The 20,885-nt window shown below is 35.2% G+C and overlaps 1 protein-coding gene across 8 annotated transcripts in view; it reads left to right on the forward strand.

The window, feature by feature from the left end:
* Positions 1-20,885, forward strand: part of DICER1 (dicer 1, ribonuclease III) — a 59,178-nt gene that overhangs the window by 11,175 nt on the left and 27,118 nt on the right. For 3 of the 8 annotated variants that reach the window (XM_071745677.1, XM_071745678.1, XM_071745683.1), the window contains exons 2-10: positions 5,355-5,420; positions 6,330-6,430; positions 12,626-12,818; positions 13,663-13,825; positions 14,240-14,370; positions 14,482-14,616; positions 15,430-15,590; positions 16,920-17,088; positions 17,191-17,663. In XM_071745677.1, coding sequence (XP_071601778.1) covers positions 12,675-12,818; positions 13,663-13,825; positions 14,240-14,370; positions 14,482-14,616; positions 15,430-15,590; positions 16,920-17,088; positions 17,191-17,663 — 1,376 coding nt within the window. In that variant the 5' untranslated portion in view covers positions 5,355-5,420; positions 6,330-6,430; positions 12,626-12,674. Of the gene's footprint in view, positions 1-5,354; positions 5,421-6,329; positions 6,431-12,625; positions 12,819-13,662; positions 13,826-14,239; positions 14,371-14,481; positions 14,617-15,429; positions 15,591-16,919; positions 17,089-17,190; positions 17,668-20,885 lie in introns of those variants that run through there. The other 5 variants (XM_071745682.1, XM_071745679.1, XM_071745684.1 and 2 more) reach the window with 4 other exon arrangements.

The raw sequence follows: 20,885 nt of genomic DNA on the forward strand, positions 1-20,885 counted from the left end.
AGTTTGCAAAGGGAAAAAAAGAGACTTTAAAATTCGAAGTTTTGGGCTCGTGCTTAGACACCTATGATCCCACATTGAGGAAAGGAAGCTGTTCCAGTTGTAGTATATGCATCTTGAATATTTTCATGTTTCAAAGTCAATCACGATTCAGTATTTCTTTTTAAGCCTAAGACTTCCATTCAAGGCTTCTGTTCAAAATAAAGGTGTTTCCCCAATGCAAACTTAGAAGTTGCACAGCAAAAGATGAAGTCTTCAAATACTTGCAAGCAATTGCAATTATTCTTGGCTGTAGCTCAGGACTGAGAATAGAGAAAAGCAGCATATGTCATCTTATTGTTGTTGTTTTTTGCTCCTTTACCTCAGATAAGGACTTAAGTTCTTCCATCACTACCTCTTCTTCAAGTAAATTCTTTAATATATCTGAATCACTTTCAGAATCACATCCCTTGTATTTGAAGGTCAACAATGCTACAAATAAGCTGTGATACCATAACACTACATGAAGCTTCTATCTTCAAAGTGTTAAAGTGTAATGTTTATGATTCCTACGAGTTGTAAGCCTTGGTCAGTATGTAAAGCTATTTGCTTTATAGGATTCAAAAGTGAAGACAGATGCATTAAAATAAAAAAAAAATGTTAATTGGTATGACCTGCTAATGTCTGATGTTTGTAATATAAAGGAATGATTGTGTTCTCTTGTAAATGCACATATTTGCATGGGGGGAAATAACAGGATGTTTTTTATATTCAGCCTGTCATATATGATCTAAGTAGCTGCCTCTGTGCTGAGGTCTAACACTTCATTAGGATATAAAGGCCTCTGCTTTAAAGATTGCATCTCTTTTTAGTTTGACTCAAATAGGAAGCATTAATTACAACTGCTGAATTAAAGATAATTTTTATAGCTAGAAAATTCAAAATACCTGGAATCTATGTAAAATGGTGTGCAGAGTTTTAGCATTGATCCATTAGTGCTGCAGAACGTGCTTTGAGATTATCATCACACGGATAATGAGCACTGGTCTGGTGGGTTCTCAACTCTTAAATCATGGCTCAAGATAAAAGGCTTTTCTGGCTGCTTGGCACAGTAAGTTGGTTAGCTGGATATGTAAGTTAAGATACTAACAGTTTCCCTTTCTAATGACCTTTTCCATTTTGAAATTAATTGGGATTGTTTTACTTTACAGTCAGGGACACCTTTTCTTGCAGTTGTATCATGGGAAATGCTGTTCCTCACATCTTGTGTGAGAGCCCTTGCAGCACTGTATTCCACAGAGCATTTTCATCTGTGCTTTTAAACATTCTCACATATTCTGGGAAGAAATTGATGGCTTATGAAAATGTCTTGCTGCCTTATTATTTTTTTTCCTCAACAAAATGAAAGAATCAATGAATTGTCATTCCCTCTGGTTTTAGTTTTGTCTGTGGTTTTGTGGGGTTTTTGTTTTGACTTTGGTTTTTTTGTTGTTTTTTCTTATTTCACTGGAGATTGGACTCTGGCATCTGAGGAGCTTTGAATGTCTTCTGAATTGGGAAGCAAAAATACTCTCTTTATGCTTCTCTTTACGCTACATAAATTTACGAACTTAATACTGACTTCATCCCAGTTTCACATGAAAATTCCAGTTATGTTGCCTGCAAGTTCTTTGCAGGGAAAAGAAAATCTGTAGACATGCAGTGTAACTGGTGAGAAGCCTTTGTTTTATAGGAAGATGGATTAAAAACTATGAACCTCAAAATGTGGTTGAATGAAATAATGTTCTAACCAGTACATAATACTTCTGTATTTTAAGGCCGTATTAGAATGAGTTGGTTTGCTTTGTAAACAATAAATAGTGGGGGGGTTTTTTTGGTGTTTGGTGGAATTTTTTTTTTTTTTTTTTTTGAGGGTGGGTTTTTTTTTAAGCTAATTCCTTATACAGTGATTTTGAGTGGCACATGAATCGATGTTACGATGAGCTATGGAAGATTAGAGTTCTCATTTTAGGCTTGGTGGAAATTCTAGAGGGTGACTTAAAACCCACATATCCACAGATGTTGCATTGTACAATTAATGACTTCAGAGAAAGCCTTCTGTAATGTAGGACTCAGTAATTTTGGATGTTCTGGCACAGAGATAACAACTCTCAGAGGCCAGTTTTTTTGAGAGCTTGAGTTTTGGACACATGGAGGGAAATATATCAGGAAATACATATGTTGATGCAAAAATTTGGATCGAAATCCCCTCATGGGGTTGTATTATGGGGGCAGCTGCTGCTTTTACTTATAAGTAAGAATAATTGGTGCTTTGGAACTGCCCTTGCCTAATGGCTTGCCCCGGGATTGGAGAAGAGAGAAATTCCTGCCCTAATGTCTGCTTAATTGCCTTCCTGTTGAAAGACATAGGTGTCTAAAAGGCATGAACCTTTAAATAAACTAAATAATCACAAGTGAGTAATTTGGTAACCAGATAAAGGACCAAATGGTAAATAAATTGACAGATAAAGTCAGCTATCCCTTCTTGTGATATTGATATAATAATAGTATAGTTACCTACATAAATTAATATGTATAAATTTAGCTGTGATTTTTGTTTATTAGTTTCCAAGCAGCAGCCTGAAAACAACTGAATTAAAAAATACCTGGAATATTTTAATTATAATTGCTGTTAAATCCACTAACTATGTTTCAGAGTGTTCTTATAGGTCAGATATTTTTTTATCCAAAGAAGTTTGTCCTGAGTGGAATTTTTTCCCGACTTATGTGGAGAAGGCTTAGTTCCTTCAGTGCTAGAAGTATTTTGTTTGTGCTAATCTGAGGCTGTAATTTGTACTTTGGTTTCTGCCCATCTTTATCATTTGTACATAAGAAAAGTATTTGAAATGCAAGGTTGCTGGAATAACACATGAAAGAGATTGATGAGTTCGGTTTATAGTCACCCCTTCCCCCACTTAGCATCTGCGAGCAGCTGTAAATACAGCGACAGGATGCCCGACCAGACAGACATTTTCCTCCCAGTCATAAAGGTAGTTTTTACCTTACCCCCTCTGATGCTGCAGGATGTCTGTTCTGGAATTCATTTGTGTTTGCATGAAGATAATTCACTTCATCATAGCTCTGTTGTGAGCTTAAGAGGCCAGTTGTATAGATCTTGCAAGATAAGAACTTAATTTTCAAGTTGTTAGTGGTTTGAATAATGGGTTTAATTAACTGCTAGCATCATTATTGGGATGCAGGGAGTACTTGTTTAATTTCCAAGTGGGTAAGATGCTGAAGAGCAGGAATGCAGATGGTCTTTTTTTTCAAATTCAGCCTGTTGCATCTAGTGTGCCAGTAGGGCTTCTAAAATTTCAGACCTTTTTCTCACAGTCTTGTTTAATATCAACAATTAGGTATCACATTAACATGGTTATTTTCAAATAGTAAATTACAAAACTAGGAAATAAAACCAAACCTATTGCTACATTCTTTTGTATACTTTTGATACATTTGGATACTTGTTGTTCGTTCTGACAGATGGTATAGTATATAACATGTAGTTATATAGTAGCAAATAACTGAGATACTTGACGATGTTGGCTGATACTTGCAGAGGTGACTAATGGTGGCTTGTGGGTTGTTTGAACACTGGAGTTTTACAGAAGTGACTGGTGTGTCACTTCTCAGATGCTTCTCTTGCTGTTTTTATAGGAAGTGATATTTTTTTGTCCTTTATGTTGCTGCTTTATTCTTTGCGTTTTTGATGTGTTTGTGGTGTGTCTTGTTAGGTACTCCAGAAGGCTATTTATCTTACCTTCACATTCTACGTTTAGATAAAATATGTGAATATTGAGCTTTTAGTAGAAATCTTTTAAGAAAAAAAAAATACATGAGGTCATTATTGTTTCATAGGCAGAAGACATTCTAGAAATACAATTGTAATGTAATGACAGTGTCATTATTTTTTTTGTCCCTTTTGCTTTCTTTTAACTAGATGCTTAGATAATTAGAATAAGACAAGAGAGGAAGAGAGAAAAATTGATTATTTTTTAAAATATGGTGAAAATCTTGTCAGACTGCACTCCAGTGTTAGAGTTGTGAAATGCTGGAGTGGTTGGGTGTGTGGTAGCCCCTCTGTGTCCATTCTTTGGCTGATAGCATTGGCAAGCTGCAGGTGCCTTTGGCCTGCAGAGGGGAAGGATTGGCTGTCTACTGCAACAGGCTTTTGTCTGAGTGGGTGAACCAACACCATTTAGATGCTAATGTGATATAAGCTCTCTGTTTTGTACTAGAACTTGACTGCATCTCAGGAATGTGGCCTGTCTGGTTTTATGTTGACTTCAGCATTAAAAGGGCCTACTGTAATTCATGTCTGCCAATCGATTAAAGCTGCAATCTTCTGTTTAGTGGCTTTGATGTGCCAAAGGAAATTGTTTGGGTTGGTGGAGAACTGCAGACTTTTTTTTTGGTTCTCCCAGATCTTACATGCTGATCTGTATGCTTTTTGTTTGCCATCCATGATTGGGGGAATAAAGCAAATTTGCTGTGTTAAACTATGTATGACGCCATCTTCTCTGACTGAGTTGAAATTTCTTTTTTTCTGTTCATGGTTGTTACATGATGGGATAACTAAATGCTTTCTGCTTTTCTTGCAAATGTGGCGTAAATTTCTGTATATTTACCAGATGTGTGATGGTTTTCTGTTGTTAGGCTATTTTCTGCTTTAGTGGAATATGTGTTCTGGTTCATGTTTTAGAAGCAGTGAATAAATTAATAATGTAGGCATAATCAGGGACTTGTTATAATAAATTTAAGTTCTAGTCACTGTGTCTTAGCATCAATTTGCTGTATTTTGTGCAGAAAAAAAAAGTCTGTGTGTGTGGTGCAAACACAAATTTAGAAAATAGCCCTGGGAATAAGACTTGTTTAGGTCTGTTTTGTACATGAACACAGTACTCATCAGATTTTTCTGTGCTGCACTCCATACATATTCTTGTAAAATAATACAATAATTTGAATTTGTTTTCTCAGTACACATACTTTAATTGTTTTTAAAAATGTGCTGAATGATAAGTTTCTTCAAGATTTCATTGCTGTATTAGGCAGAATGTGTGAAGGGAGCACAGCAGAGGAAAACTGTAAATCTAGTTGAACTCAGCTTGCAATTACTTTAGTAGATAAAATACATAAATATCTAGTGAGTATCAGGCTGGTATCTTAGACGCTGTCTGTATGCCTAGCCAAAAAAAAGGATATATGATAATTAGATTTTGAAGGACCCTGTGCTCTTGCTACAGACCTAAATATTAAAATGCAAGAAAGCAGACTACCACATGGCACAATTGATTTTTATGGCAGTTCATGTTAAAATGCTCTCTTTTTATATTGCCTTTTAGGTTACCTAGGGTGAAACAAAATTACAGGCTTGGAGACTCTGGAAAAGCTCAGCATCAGCATTTGAGGTAAAAATGAGCATACTGAAGTAATCTTGGGAGTGTCCTTGTTAATTTATGGAATTGATTGGAGAAGAAATTTTCATCAAGGTCCATTTTGCATTTAAGTTTTCAGTATTGGTTTAAAAAAAATTACTTCAGAGTCTCTTAAGGTCTGGGAAAACTCACTTTAGGTGAATATATCATGGGTTTTTTTATTTTAGAGCTTTGAGAACATTGTAGCTCTACTTAGATATGATATTTTTGTTTTAAGTTGTAGTTTTATAGAATGTCTGATATATCTATCAGACAATATTCTTTGTGGCTTTCCTAATTTTACTTGTAAAGCTAAATGTATTTTCATGCAAATTGCCATCTCAGTTGCAAAATATTTTTACCTGTATTGAAAAACATATGTTTTAGTTTACTTAGGAAGAAATGCTTGTTTATTTTTCTTGAGTTTATTTTCATGAGTTAATTGCAGCCTCAAATGGAAATACTTTAAGGAACCTTGAATTCCTTTTTTTTTTTTTTTTTTAACCATGTAACTCAAGTTGAATGAAGATATAGGTGCATTGAGAAAGCAGTAAAATTATACAGAACATAGTAAAGTTATGTAGGACATACTACTATATTTCTCACATGATCCAGTTATTAATATTAATCATATGAACCTGTAAATAGGATTAGGGAAGCATGCTTTCCTTGTACAGTTAAATGACCAAAAATTAGCTTGTAAATCACTCTTAAATTTTTATTTCTAATACCAAACTAAAAAAATTAATGTCAGAATGTTGATTTGCTGTCAGCAAGTTATAGTGTAGGGTTAACATATTTAAATGTTTTTAAGCAACTGAATTGTCACAATTAACCTGCTATTGTAGTTCTCTTTTTAAGCCATTTTTATAGTTCATTGGTGGTGTTGTTATATTTTTTAAGAGCCGAAGCTTGCAAATTATGTGATTAATCTACAAGCTGATATCATGATGTCAAAATGCAGTTTGGAAAGCATAAACACAGAGACTGCGGAAATTAAAACGGTAAGACTGGACTTTGTAGTATGGGAGAAGCAGGTTTTTATGTATCACTTTACTGTGTTCTCCTATTTAATATTCATAGCTTCTTCAGGACCTTAAAAGTAGCTTCCGTGTGTGAGACTATAGAAATTACTGTGAATTTATTTGGAAAGAATCATGAAAGTAGCTACTTTATTTTGTCCCTAGATAGTTAGATACAGCAATGACAGATTAAAAAGGCATTTGTCATGAAACTCATGTTTTTATGTTTATTATGAAGCTGAAATTAGAAATGTATCAATTTTTTTATAAGGGTGTGTGTGTTTAATTGTCTTGTGGATTTTGTATTCAAATATGGTTGTGTTGGTGAAATTAATTTTTTTTTTTAACTAGGAAGAGGGGATATATGATGGGTTAGAATTAGAATTTAATCTATGTGTTGGTCCAGATTAGAGAGAGAAAGTAAATGGTGGGGAAAGTAAATGACAGGTAAATCGTAAAGGCTTTAGTTTCAAGAGAATGCTTCAGTTTGAATTATGAGTTCAGCAAAAAAACAGGAAAAGAAGCTATTTGACTAAAGCTATCCAGAAGAAAAAATGACACATAGTGTGATGCCATAGGGAAGACAGAAACAGGTCCAGATTCACTGGTCCTCACCTTGCAGTGCACCTTTTGCTACACACTGCATGTTTTCATTTGTCCTCCATGTCAAGGAGGTAAAAGAAGAGGAATCTCTATGGCATCTGTTCTACACTATTGACTAAGCAGCTACACAGTTAGGACTGCTCCACAGGCCCATAATTAAAAAAAAATGAAGTAGTTTGTCCCAGAATATTGTTAAATGACTGTATTTTTTTGAAGGAAAAACATTCCTTTTCTAACCCCTTATTTGGATTGCCCCATGTACTGGTGTGATTACAGATATGGTAGAAAACTGACTTTTGTTTTCACGGTTTTTTCTTTACTGATAAATGCCTGTTTGTTATACTGTTATATAGTGGTATAATATTTTTGCTTTAGAGACTCTTAAAATGTACAACAGCAAAAGTTTTTGGTGTGAACTATATCTTGCTGGCTGTGTTGACAGAGCTAGACAAATTAAAAAAAGTGTTTTTTCGGCTTTTGCTTCAAATCCAGGGCTTAAGGTTTGTGCATTTTTGTGAGTCTGTTAAGTGTCATGTTGTACTCCATTTCTCTCTCTACATATGGATGTTTAGGAGTCTGCCAGGAATTCCAGCTGTTAACTGTGCTGTATTGCTAGTAGAAGTGCTTCAGAAGCAGCTCATTCAAATGTAGAACATCACTGTAATCTCATTTGATAAGCTTTTTAATGAAATTCCTGAACATGAGAAAACAGCCTTTGCTCCTTATTTTAGACCTGTGCTGAGTGATGTTATTTAGAAACTTTGAATTTTGAATTGGCAGTAGAAATCCAAGTGATGAAGGTTTTATGTCAGCTGCTAAATGAAGGGGGGGAAGAAAGCTTTTCCCAAGAAAATGAAATTTTTTTTCACTTGGTTCTGACAAGTGGGCTTTTTTTCCGCAAATGAAAATTTGAATGTGTTTATTTTGGTTTTCAAGTTCTCTAACAGAACTGAAATTACAGGAGTAATACGCAAAAAAAACTATTTAATGCTTTTGGAGTATTTTGGACTAGAGGAAGGTGTCAGTCTCTTTTCACTGGTCCCCATTAATAGGACAAGGAATAATCGGTATAAGCTAGAAAATAGGAAGTCTCACCCTAGCATAAGGAGGAACTTCTTTTCTGTGAGGATGATGGAGCACTGGCACAGGCTGCCCAGAGAGGTTGTGGAGTCTCCTGTTCTGGAGACTTTCAAAACCCACCTGAATGCGTCCCTGTGTGGCGTGCCCTAGGTGATCCTCCAGAGGTCCCTTCCAACCCCTAACATTGTGATTGTATTACAGGAAAAGTAAAATCCTTTTTAAAAGTGGTTTTGGAGTCAGGTTTAGAAACCAGATGATGTAGGAATCATTTGTGTTGACCTTAACTTGCACAAAACCAGTCCTTGTGTGTGAATTCTCAAAATGTAAGTGGAGGCCACTTTTCTGCAGACTTCTGCAGTAGTTGGGAGAGAACATCCTCTGAATATTTTACATTTTGTAAGTTAACATCTACCTTCACTTTCTACTCTGCATTTTGGTTTTTTGCAATACTTTACAGTTTTGTTTTTATTTGTTCTTTCATTACCTAAGTAAGAATATTCTTTTAGAGCTTTTATCAAGTTAATGTTTCATGTAGGATTTGGACTTAAGGAATGTGATACAGAGTCTAGGTGTTCATTACAGAATATTCAAACAGTAAGAATCTGTTAGTATTTTTTAATAGTTTGTGGGTTTTATTTACTTTAAGTGTTGTGGGTTTGGGGGTTTTTTTATCCCACATCTTGGAGCTTTTTTTTTTTCCCCCCCTAATACTGGGGATGTTTTTAGAGAATAAGATACATATTCCTAGACAAGATGAAAACCTACAGCATTAGAAATAATTTTACATTGTAAGATTCTATTAGGTAAAAATTTGCAAATCAGTGCTGGTGATGGAAGCAGATGAAATACATTGCTTATGGCAGTAGTAGCATTTTGCTGGTAATACAAGATAGTTGTAGTTTTGCATTAACTTGATATAAATATAACAGTTACTATGCATGCAAGTGGTGGTAAAAACTTGAAACATCCCCAGACCTCTAGTATTTTCTCTGTTTACTTCAGACTGACATTCTGTAAAGGTTTTAAACTGTCCTTGGAGCAGGGCTGGGTTTATGATGTTTTATTCTAGATGAGTGTCTTCCTGGGTTTGGCTTGTGTTCCTTAGTGTTTTCTTGAAGTTTTGTTCCTCACTAAGGGACTGATTCAACTTGGTATAGACCCATGGCTGAAAAACATACACCACAGTTCCAGAATTACTGTAGACAGAAAAAAATGGCTATTAAATGTTGCTGGCTCTTCACTCCCAACCTTGTGTGCTTCTGAAAGAAAGTTCTTGAATGGTTAAACAAGCAGTTGGTATTAGCTCTGCACTTTGCTGGCTGTTGACATAAATGTGTATTTAAGTAAGGACATAGGGTTGTGTATTTTGCTTTTAAAACTATCAAGAGTGATGGCCATAAAACTGGACCTTTCAGTATTTTAGTAGAACAGATAAGTATGGGCACTGTGCTGCTTTGTCCAACTTCTTTAATATAGTCTAAAGCTACAGAAAATAGGACTGGATTCTTGTTTCTCCCTCCAAATTCAGCTTCATCAAGTTCTTAGTTTCTTGTCTTATGAATTTCCAAAAAATGCAGTGGATAATGATGGAATATCTTGGCAGTTATTTTTGTTGCTGACAGTGGCTGAGCAGGACTAGTTTTTTGGGGTTGTTCTCCCTTTAGGTAGCATGTTAGCTAGCTTCAGTTGACTTCTGTCCACAAATTCTGAACACGTGTACTTACATCTCAAATGTTTTTGATTTAAAATCTGTTCAAGTTGGTGTGTGGTTTCTAGATAGTTCTATACTACTTTTATTGCAGAACTTGATACTTTACCTTGCTGTTGAAATTACACAATTACTTCATTATTCTGGCTTATTCCCATAATAACAATGACATTGATCTTGTCAGATCTTTCTTACTTCCAATATAAATAATAAAAATGAAGGCCAGGACTAGCAAACTGAGCACAGCAGGAGGTAGCACTGATGATTTAGTGAAGCAATTGAGTTTTTTTTTACCTGACTTCGCATACAGCAGGAGGAAATTTAAGCCACTGCAAGTGTGTTCTGCCTCATGCAAACATAACTGTTACTGTGCTAATTAATCTTCAAGTTTATCATTCTCCTTTTTTTTTTTTTTTGTCTCATTGTGATGTGTGTTTAACAGTGACAGTGTTAATTGCAAGGCAATGTCTTGCCTGTGCTTACTTTTCAAGTTAAAGTGCACTTTGCACTTCAAAGGGTGTTTTTGAGAATACATCTTGATCCAAATGAAATGATTGTACTTTAGGGTTGGTCTTTCATGAAGATACACAAGGTACACAGAAAACTAAATTGTAGTTTAGAGTATATAGAGTTGTTTCATAGCTCTTCTAGATCAAGCTGGAATCATATGTAAGTATAATCCCCTTGCTTCTTGCAGTGGGGTAACTAACCAAGTGTAACTGTCACAAAGTGTTCTGCAAAGGATGTGTGCTTATTGATGAGTATTTGATGCTGCTTGTTTTTTATTAGCAGCCTTCTCAAATAAGGTTCATTTTCATTCTTTAATTCCTTCCTGGTTATGTAATGTAACTATTTCCTATGTTCCCAAAGGTTTAGTTATGATCTGGAAACAAAAAAGATGGAATAGTAAACCAAGAGTAGGCACTATTGATCAACAGTGATTTTGAAGTGGCTGGGTGGGTTTAGGTATAAGAATGACTGTGGAATTGACTCCAGCTTTCATTATGCAAAAAGTTTTGGGGTTTTTTCATGGTCCCTTCTAGCCTTGAGCAATTATTACGACCTGTAATCAAGTCTCATTTTATACAAAGCAAACACTGTGTTTCCACATTAGTTGCTCTATGTAAGTAGAGAAATATGCTAGAGACAAAATATTGTAGTCACGATAAAGACTTTCATATTCTTCAAAGGCTTTTTTTGTTTGTGTCATCAACTAGCATGGTACTAATTGGAATAGAAAAAGAGAAACTAGTTATGTTAAAGGGAAACTTTGTCTATAAGCTTGGGGGAAGGGAGGTTGGGAGTGACACACCTTTCTCTCCATCTTCTCCCATTTTCACTGGTCTTACAACACCTAAGCTGTCAGCTCAAGTAAAAGCAGTGCCCAGAGTTTCCAGATGCTTTCTGCCAGTGGCTGGGGAGATTGTGTATTGTGCTACTGTCCTTGCCACATGACTGATTTAAATTGATTAGTCACACACAGATTAACATCAGCACATTTGATGTGCAAATGCTCAGTAAATCAGGATGTCACGGATGATCATCTTTGCTGGATATAACTGTATAGTGTATATGCATCTTTCCTGCTAGTTATGTGCTCTGACCCAGACCTGGGGTGTCCCAGTGGAGGAAGAGCCATAAAGCCACTAATTCCAAAGAAGAATTGAACTAAAACATGTTCTAGCTTTGCCAGATATGAACACTCTATGAAGTTACCAGTTGTTGGAACATAACCTGTGTGGTGTTGTATGTATTATTTGAAATGTATAAAAATAATTAAGAAATCTAGAGGAATCTTTTAATATTATAACTGAAATGATTAACAATGCAGTATTGATTCTATGGTGTGTGTAGAGTGTCTTGTTTTCTATTTGAAGCTAAATAAAGCCATATTGTATCGATCCACTTTTATCAGTTTAAATAACCTGAAAGTCTTGGGCTGAAATGGGAGCTTAGGTTACAGGACTGAAAAAATAAATGAGAAGATTTGCATAAGTTTGAAGATTATGAGAAAGGAACTTAAAAAAAAACCCAAGCAGTTAAAATGCCAAAGTATTCTTTAGTACGTCCTGTGAAAATGTTCATTTGTTCCTTTCTGGGTTTTTTTGTGGGTTTTCTTCTTTGTTTTTGTTTGATGGTTTGTTTTGTTTTGTTATTTTAATGCTTCAAAACGTCTCGTCTTTTTGTAGTCTTTGCACCCTGACTGTTCAAATTAAAATATCGGAGAAGATTCAAGCAATATCACCACAGTTCTCTTAGTAAAGAAATACTGGGTTTGAGGGAGAGGGAAATAAATTAATTGCTGAGCCTAAGACCAAGAAGTTAGGTTCATCTTCTTTCACTAAGAACTGGTCATAGGGACTTTCTGGTTGGAAATATAAAATTGAAATTATGATGCTAATTTATGCCTGTGCTCTAGAAAATCAAAACCAATCTTTTTTGAAGCTAAAACAGCTTTATTTTTTAAGATTGGTCATAAAGGTATTTTAAATGGGGTTCTGTCAGTACGTGGGACTTTTTTTTTTTTTTTTTTTTTTTAAATATGAGAGTATAAATTCAAATGCCTGGAATGAACTTTGCCCTGTAAAATACAGTTCCTTTCCAGTTTCTTTGGTACTTTGAACACAACTTTAGTGGAAAAGTGTCTATAAATTCACAATTTAAAATAGGATTTTCTGCTGAAAATGGTATGAGATTTAGCATATTCTGAAAGTAATTTCCTTTTCTTAGAATAAATTTTCTCTTCCTGTGTTTGTATCTAATACTGCTTCTTTTTCATCTCATAGTAGGCTGTGCTGGAACAAAAATGCAATGAAAGAAACACTGGATGAATGAATGAAAAGCCCTGCTTTGCAATCCCTCAGCATGGCAGGACTACAGCTCATGACCCCTGCTTCCTCCCCAATGGGTCCATTTTTTGGATTACCATGGCAACAAGAAGCAATTCATGATAACATTTACACGCCAAGAAAATATCAGGTACTAGAGATAACACCAATACAGTAATATCAGAAAAAATGAAATGAAATCTGTTAATAGAAGAGCTCCACCTGTTGGAAGTTAATTGTGTCTTTCTGTAGCTTGGCTTGCTTTACATTTTTCTATATCCTGTGCCTTCTCTAAAAAGCAGAACAGCTTCTTAGCTGAGGATTCTATTGCTGGCCTCTGCAAAATGCTGGTAGGGACAAATACAGTAAACGTGATGCTCTGTATCTCAATTGAATACATATGTGTCTCCTTCCCCCTCTGACCTTTTGTCTTCTACATGGTAAATCTTCATTTTTGGTCTATATTAGTCAAAGCAGCTCAGTAATGTCAGAAATCCTGTCAGGACACTCTGATTTTCACTTTGTTAGGGAAAGCTATTTCTGCATTCTAGAATTTCCGTTCTCTTTGTGCTGCAGAGGTGCCTGCAAGTTAGCATTTGGTTACTGTTACTGAAAAGCTAAGATCCCTGTGAGCTAATATACTTTGTTATTTGGCTGAAGTGATGTGTTCAGTTAAAAGCTCAAGCTTCTCTCTTCACACAATGTATCCTGCAACATAATCATCTGTTAAAAAGATACAGAAGCTATTTAAAATAGCAGCAAATTGTGATACTAAAGGATTTTAGATTTAGAAATTGGGCTATGTATAGTGTGCATTAATATTTTTTGAAAGATTGTGGCTATACGTTTTTATGAAAGACGGGTGACTTCCACTGGAAAGATCTCTAGAGATACTACTGAGTTGTTTCTAGTTTGTGTTGGTTTTTTTGTTGGTTTTTGTCCTCTTTTCACTTCATTGCTGCAAGTAAGTGTATTATTATTTTTTTTAAACCTAGGTTGAACTGCTTGAAGCAGCTTTGGATCATAATACAATAGTCTGCTTAAACACTGGCTCAGGGAAGACTTTTATTGCAGTACTACTCACTAAAGAGCTGTCCTATCAGATCAGGGGAGATTTCAACAAAAATGGAAAAAGAACTGTGTTCTTGGTCAACTCAGGTAAGGGGGAAAGTGTATGGCATGTCTAAATATGCTGCTGATATTTCCATGGAATATTCTTTAATGTAAACTGTGTGAAAGCAAAGTTGCAAGAAACTTTTGCATAAAGTCTTCAACATCAAGGATGCTAAACTGACTAAAGAATGTGATACCTTTTATCTTTTGCTTATAATCCATTTAATACAAACGGTTCTTAATATCTTCTGTTTTCTGGCTTTAAATAGACATCGAATCTGAAGTGCAAAGTAGTTACCAATAGTGCTTTCTTGCTGTGGTCTTACATGGAAGCAGTTGCCATGTACACCTGATTCAACATCAGTTTAAGTTTTGTTGTGAAGCATGATGTTAGGATCTTGAAACTTTATGGATGAGAAGACCTTTATGTCACTGAGATTTTTAAAATATTTTCTTCAGCAAATCAAGTTGCTCAACAAGTATCAGCTGTCAGGACACATTCAGATCTTAAAGTGGGAGAGTATTCAAGTTTAGAGACGACTGAATCATGGACAAAAGAGAAGTGGAGTCAGGAATTCTCTAAGCATCAGGTGATGTATGAAGTATAAACTATAAATATAAGCAGCGACTACAGCAAGTTCGACTTGCTCAGAAGCTTGTACTTTTCTTATGCTGACACTTTTTTTTTCCTTTCAATCTAGGTTCTAGTTATGACATGTCATGTTGCTTTGAGTGTTTTGAGAAATGAGTATTTATCCCTGTCAAATATTAATCTTCTGGTGTTTGATGAATGCCATCTTGCAATCCAGAATCACCCATACCGTGAAATTATGAAGGTGGGTTTCCATTTTCTGAACATTTTAATACTCTGTCTAGGAGAAATTAAATTTGAGGGCTGAAGAAGTCAGAAATATGAAGGCAGCTTTTGCTTCCACAAAAAAAAGCAGTGAAACCACATTTTTATCATGTTGTGGGACTGTATATGACATGTTGTCATATTGTAATGAATTTAGAATTAAGTGATATTTTGAGATAAAATAGAGTAAATACACTATTTTTCTACAGTTGGGGATTATAGAAATTTCTGGCATTAACAGAGAAGATGAATTTATGGAATTCAGGAAATTTTGTCAATTCATTGATAAAATGAGTTTGGGAATGGGATGTACTAATTAGTTTTAACTATTTTAAAATACTAAAGTTGTTTGTAAGGCTCTTTCAGAATATTCCTAGTTCTGTGTGGTGTTTGGTTTATGCAGTACAAGAAATCTGTGTAATAGATATCTTTCCAAATCTCTCCAAGTTTAACAAGAGTGTGTGTCCTACTTTTTAGATGATGCTTCAATTTTTACATGTAGAATTATTATAATGTGCATGTTTTTACATGTGGCAAGGTTATTCTATGCAATACTCTTTGTTTCTTTGTATTTTTTCCACATCATTATTACCTTTAGAAATTATTACTGTTAAATGCTACTTGATTTCTAGTTTAACCTTCCAGTCAATAGAATTGAAAATACTCGATGTTTTGTTTGCTTTCCAACACCTCTTATTGAAATCCTAGTTTCCAACTAAGTTTGCAGTCTGATAGCTTGGTGGTAGCTTTGCAGGATATGTCCCCTAAGCTATCTCATTATTTTACTTCATAGATCTGTGAGGATTATCCATCGTGTCCTCGAATCTTGGGATTAACAGCATCAATTTTAAATGGGAAATGTGATCCTGCTGATTTAGAAGAAAAGATCCAGAAACTGGAGAAAATTTTAAAGAGCAATGCTGAAACCGCAACTGATTTGGTGGTCTTAGACAGGTATGTTGTACAGCTATGGGTGTGAAATTCATTCCTGTGTTTCCATTTTGGATAGAGGAATAAGCCAGAAGAAATTCTTAAATTTTTAGGAGAGTTTGTATTTATATGATGACTTTTCTTTGCAGAAGGAGTGTTAAATTGCTTTTTGACTAGCCAGTATTGAACTCTATCTTTCCCTGAAGCACAAAGGCTGCTTGGCCTTGATATTTGAAGATTTTCTGTATTTTTGTTTTGTTTTGTTTAAGGCAAACGAAACAAGAACCAACAAAACAACTAAAGAAGCCCCCACAAAACTAAACAAACAAAAAATTCCAAACAATCAAAAAAGCCCCATGCACCATTAATTTATATAATTCACATTCTGCAACATATCTGAACTTGTAAAGTATACTCTTGTATTTGGAGAATAACTGGTTCATATTCAATGTATACCATAATGTTGCTGTTTATTTACAAATATTTTGCAACCTTCAGAATACAAGGTGTTCTTGATGCCAGAAAATTTGCTTTGTTACTTTTTCAAATGGGTAGCCTGGATTTAAATAAGGTGGATGAAAGAAGTGAGAGAGTAGTAAGCACTAAGTAGCAGAGCAAAGAGGGTGTTTTCCTCTGTGTTCTTACAGAATGTAGAATTCCGTGAATGTTGTCTAAACTAAAGCTGGTGATAATGTGATAATTTTTTGTAGTGGAAAATGAGTGTGAAATGATCCATATGCATCATGTTTTCTTGCACCAGACTGTGTTGTCAGAACTGTTTGTTACTGTGTTGTATGAACTGAGTTCCAAAGTCAAAGACTGTTACTTCATGTTCTGGCACTGGTGTTTTATGAGTCTGTTTAAATGTATTTTTCTTAACTTAGGTGAACTGTTTGCTTTTAAGAATTTCTCCCACATAACCCATAACATTCAAAACCAGTAATTAACTTCACTTGTGTATGTGTATATACATAGACCTAAATTTATGTTATGTGGATCATGTTTTGCGCATCAGAAGACTACACTTTGGAAAACCAGAAGTGAATCATGGTCAAGTAAATTCAGTTTTCTTTGCCTTAAGTTTCCCAATATTTGTAATGAAGATACTGATAGTGTCTTCACTGATTGAGTATTACAAAGAAAAGTATTTTAGAGTAAGTAGTTCAGTATGAGGTCGTGGAGGTTTTTAACAGTAAAGTATTAAACTGTGTAACTATTCATTACTCGTGGTGAGGAAGGAGGTGTACTCACATACAGTTCATGTTGCTGTTAATTGCTGTATAATCTTAACAGGCTGAAGTAGGTCTTGACTTTCAGAAGCTGTGTTTAACTTTATCTTTGCCCTCAATTAAGATATACTTCTCAGCCATGTGAGATTGTTGTAGACTGTGGACCATATACTGACAAAAGTGGATTGTATGGAAGATTATTGAAGGAGTTGGATGAAGCCCTTACTTTTCTAAATGACTGCAACATATCTGTACATTCAAAAGAAAGAGATTCTACGTTAATTTCAAAGCAGGTAAGGACACCAAGCTATGTGAAAAACAAACAAGATCCCAGTCTTAAATGAATGGTTCATTAATGTACTCTTTGGACTGATCTTTGAATTAATTTCTTCTAGATACTGTCAGACTGTCGAGCTGTGTTGGTTGTTCTGGGACCGTGGTGTGCAGATAAGGTAGCTGGGATGATGGTGAGAGAGCTGCAGAAGTATATCAAACATGAACAAGAGGAGCTGCACAGGAAATTTTTATTGTTTACAGACACTTTCCTAAGGAAAATCCATGCACTCTGTGAAGAGCACTTCTCGCCTGCCTCACTTGACCTGAAATTTGTAACCCCAAAAGTAATAAAGCTGCTTGAAATCTTGCGCAAATATAAACCATATGAACGGCAGCAGTTTGAAAGTGTTGAATGGTATAACAATAGGAATCAGGATAATTACGTATCTTGGAGTGATTCTGAAGATGATGATGAGGATGAAGAAATAGAGGAGAAAGAGAAGCCAGAGACTAATTTCCCATCTCCTTTCACTAATATTTTATGTGGAATCATTTTCGTGGAGAGAAGATACACGGCAGTTGTTCTAAATAGGTAAAACTTTTTATTTTAAAAAAAATTCCGTAAAAAAAAGTTAATGGGTAGACTCAGCACTCAGATGTTAACACTATGAATGTGTAGGGGATTGTCTTGTGTTTTCTGAACTCCTACTTTAAAGCTGGTGTAAGAAATTATACTGGATCTATGTAAAAAAAATTCAGGCTGTGGGTTTTGGGTATGGGGTAGATGAGAAGTGTGTCTCTTCAGAAGTTGTACTTGTTTTGGCCTTGAGTTTGTAATTTGGTTTCTTTGGAAGGCAAAATTTGAAATACTTAACCTCTAAAGAAGTCGTAGAATATTTTGTCTTAATCAGTCTTCAAATTTACATTTCCAGGGGATGCTGGAAACTTTTCTAACCCTACTGAGTGCAATACTTCTGGAAATTTTACCATTACCTTCCTAAGTCTCATTGTTAGCTGATCCAAGTCTCTGGAAAACCAAATGTGCCCTTGCATAAATACCTCTTAAGGTTTATCAGTACTGCTTCAACACTTTGTGTTTATAAACCACCTATTCAGTCAAACACTTAGCACTTTCTTACAGTCTCCACCAAGAAAAATATGAACCCTAGAATATTTGCCAAGGTACACTTCATAATACTCTAGTTCCTTATCAGTTCTTATTCGTGAATGGGAACAGTATTAGTTATACATAATATTTAATAATGCTATTTGCCACAAACCTTGAATAATGCCTGATTTGTTCACCTATCTTGATTTTGAGGTTTTGGTAGTATTTTGGGGTTTATGGGTTTTGGTGTTGGTTTTTTTGCTTGTTTGTTTGGGGTTTTTTGTTGGGTTTGGGTTTTTGTTGTGTGTTTTGGTTTTTTTAGTGTTCTTGATAAATGCCCTGTGTAATTTGTTTATTGCATTCTAGATACCTCTGACATTTGTTACTTTTTTGCGTGAGTCAGTAGTTTGAATGCGTAATATATTCTTTGATCAACAGATTTGCCTATGTGATTTTTCTTCATCCTTTTTCTTTACTCTTTTATTTTTAAACGTGCATATAAATACTCAGTAGGAGGAAGACTAGGTCATTCAATGAATAAGCATGTTCTGTTAACTCTATAATACCATTAACAGATTCTAATTTTTTTTCCCTTACCTGAAGCAAGCATTTTGTTATCCTGCAGGGAGTGAACAGAATTATTTATTTTTCTTCTTTAAGTTATAAATTGATTTAAAATATACTTTTTCCACTCTATTCTTGTAGACTGGTTTATGCACCATACTACATTCTAACTGCTGTTGAACCTGACAGCACACAATATCTAGATCAAATAGGCAGTGAAATTCTGACATCTTTAACATTCAGGCATCTTGGGTACAGGTTATTCACAGCAAAAAATACAATAAATATAACTTTTAATCCACTTACCCACTTCTGAAAGCTAACTAGCAGACTCTCAGAATGTAACACACCTGGTTTCAAAATGCAGGGATGATCTGCAGACTGGAGTTGGAATTCAGACAGAAAGTCTTCATTCAGTAGAGGACCTCTCTGTAGGCTTACTTCAGCTGAGTGGATTTAGTGCTGGTTGTAGCTATACTTAAGCTGTAGACACAGGTGGAAGGACCATCTCCTGAATAAAGAAGTCATAGGTGTTTTAACTAGTCTATCAAACCCTCAAGCTTCCAGTAATCCAGCATGGATTGTTACATAGGACTAAGGTAAAACAAGTATATTTTTCCTTTAGATACTTAGGATCCCATTTTATGAAGTCCATGATGAATGATGGAAGGCAAAATTCACGGGATGTGTTGTACTGTGAGAAATGGGTGGGAATTTCCTCTGAAGCATAAATTAGAGCTTATTCTCTGTCTTTAGTAACAGTCACTGCACATATTGTAAATACCACAAGTTAAAAAAAAAACAAACCTCAAAACTCATTCTTGGATTATTATTGCAGGCAAACTGATGTAGAGGCTTGCTTACTGTTTTATGTGTTGTATACAGTTGAGCTCTGGTGCCTGTAAGCTTATTTACAGAAGAGAAAGCATTTTCTAGAGCTCAGTTTTCTTACATTTTCATTGCAGTGCCTTTCAGCTCCTTCAGAGAGGGGTCTGAAAGCAGAAGTTTTTGTACCTATTTGAAAAACAACATATCTACCAATAGTAATGCTTTTGTAACCTCAAGGTTGAAGTCTTGAATGTGTCTCGAGCTTGCTAAAGATGTGCACTGTAAAATGTTCATTCAAAGGTTTTTAATTGTGCATTTCTGTAGGAAGTGATACAGTAGTAAGAACATTTGAGATGCTTGGTAGGTACTGACATAGAGGCTATATGACTTGACAGAGATGCCATGTGGAAAAAAAATTATATAAAAAATAATTGGATGTTTTGTCCAGTTATTAACCCGTACTTTCTTACTATTCAGGAGCCTAGACTGCATACAAAAATGTGAATCCATTTAGCCTTGACCTAACAAATCACACACATTTCACTACAGAGATTTGACTTTTTTCATCTGCTTGGCAGTAGCTCAGAGGATAGGTGGTAGATGTGTAGATGTGGAGTGCCACAGCACCCATCTTCTAGCAGAACTGTTAGAGGTGTAATTGGAAAGGTTTTAATTACTGTTGGAGGTACACAGATACAGGCTGGCCTTTAGGGGTGATGAGCACCTGGTAATAGACATGGTGGATGTGCTATAAGGAAAGGGATACTGGCATGGCTATGGTGCCAGAGATGTAATTTTTTGTATATGATCCCTTGATTTTTATTGGATCTGCTGCTTATAATATATTATGGTTGAAAAATCCCAAGTTCTGTTCATGCTGAAAACAGATCAACTAAGGCTACAGAGTACTTGGTTTGGCTGCACAGTGTAATTATGCTTTTTAATCTATGAATGCCTAGTAACTGATTTAGTGCATTATTTATATTAACAACCTTCTTCTTTGTCTGTAAAATCAGAACACACAAGAAACCAGCCTTTTCTGCTTCTGTAATCTGAAGAAGGATGTAGGAGAATAACCTGAGGCCATAGATAGAGCTTACCTCCCTGTTCAGTGTTCCTTTTGAAGCAATGGATTAAATCCTCCCATTGTAGATACATTTGGGTTAATTTCCAAAGTAGTAGACTTCTCTCAGGGTAGCCTAAACAGATCAACTTTTTGTCATTGATACACCTGAACAGACTATTTTAATGCCAAGGAGAACAGCAGTTTAAGTTTTAACCTAAAAATTAACACCTTGTATTGAAAAAAGATAA

This window comes from Heliangelus exortis, chromosome 5 (genome assembly GCF_036169615.1).
Source record: "Heliangelus exortis chromosome 5, bHelExo1.hap1, whole genome shotgun sequence".
NCBI lineage: Eukaryota > Metazoa > Chordata > Aves > Apodiformes > Trochilidae > Heliangelus > Heliangelus exortis.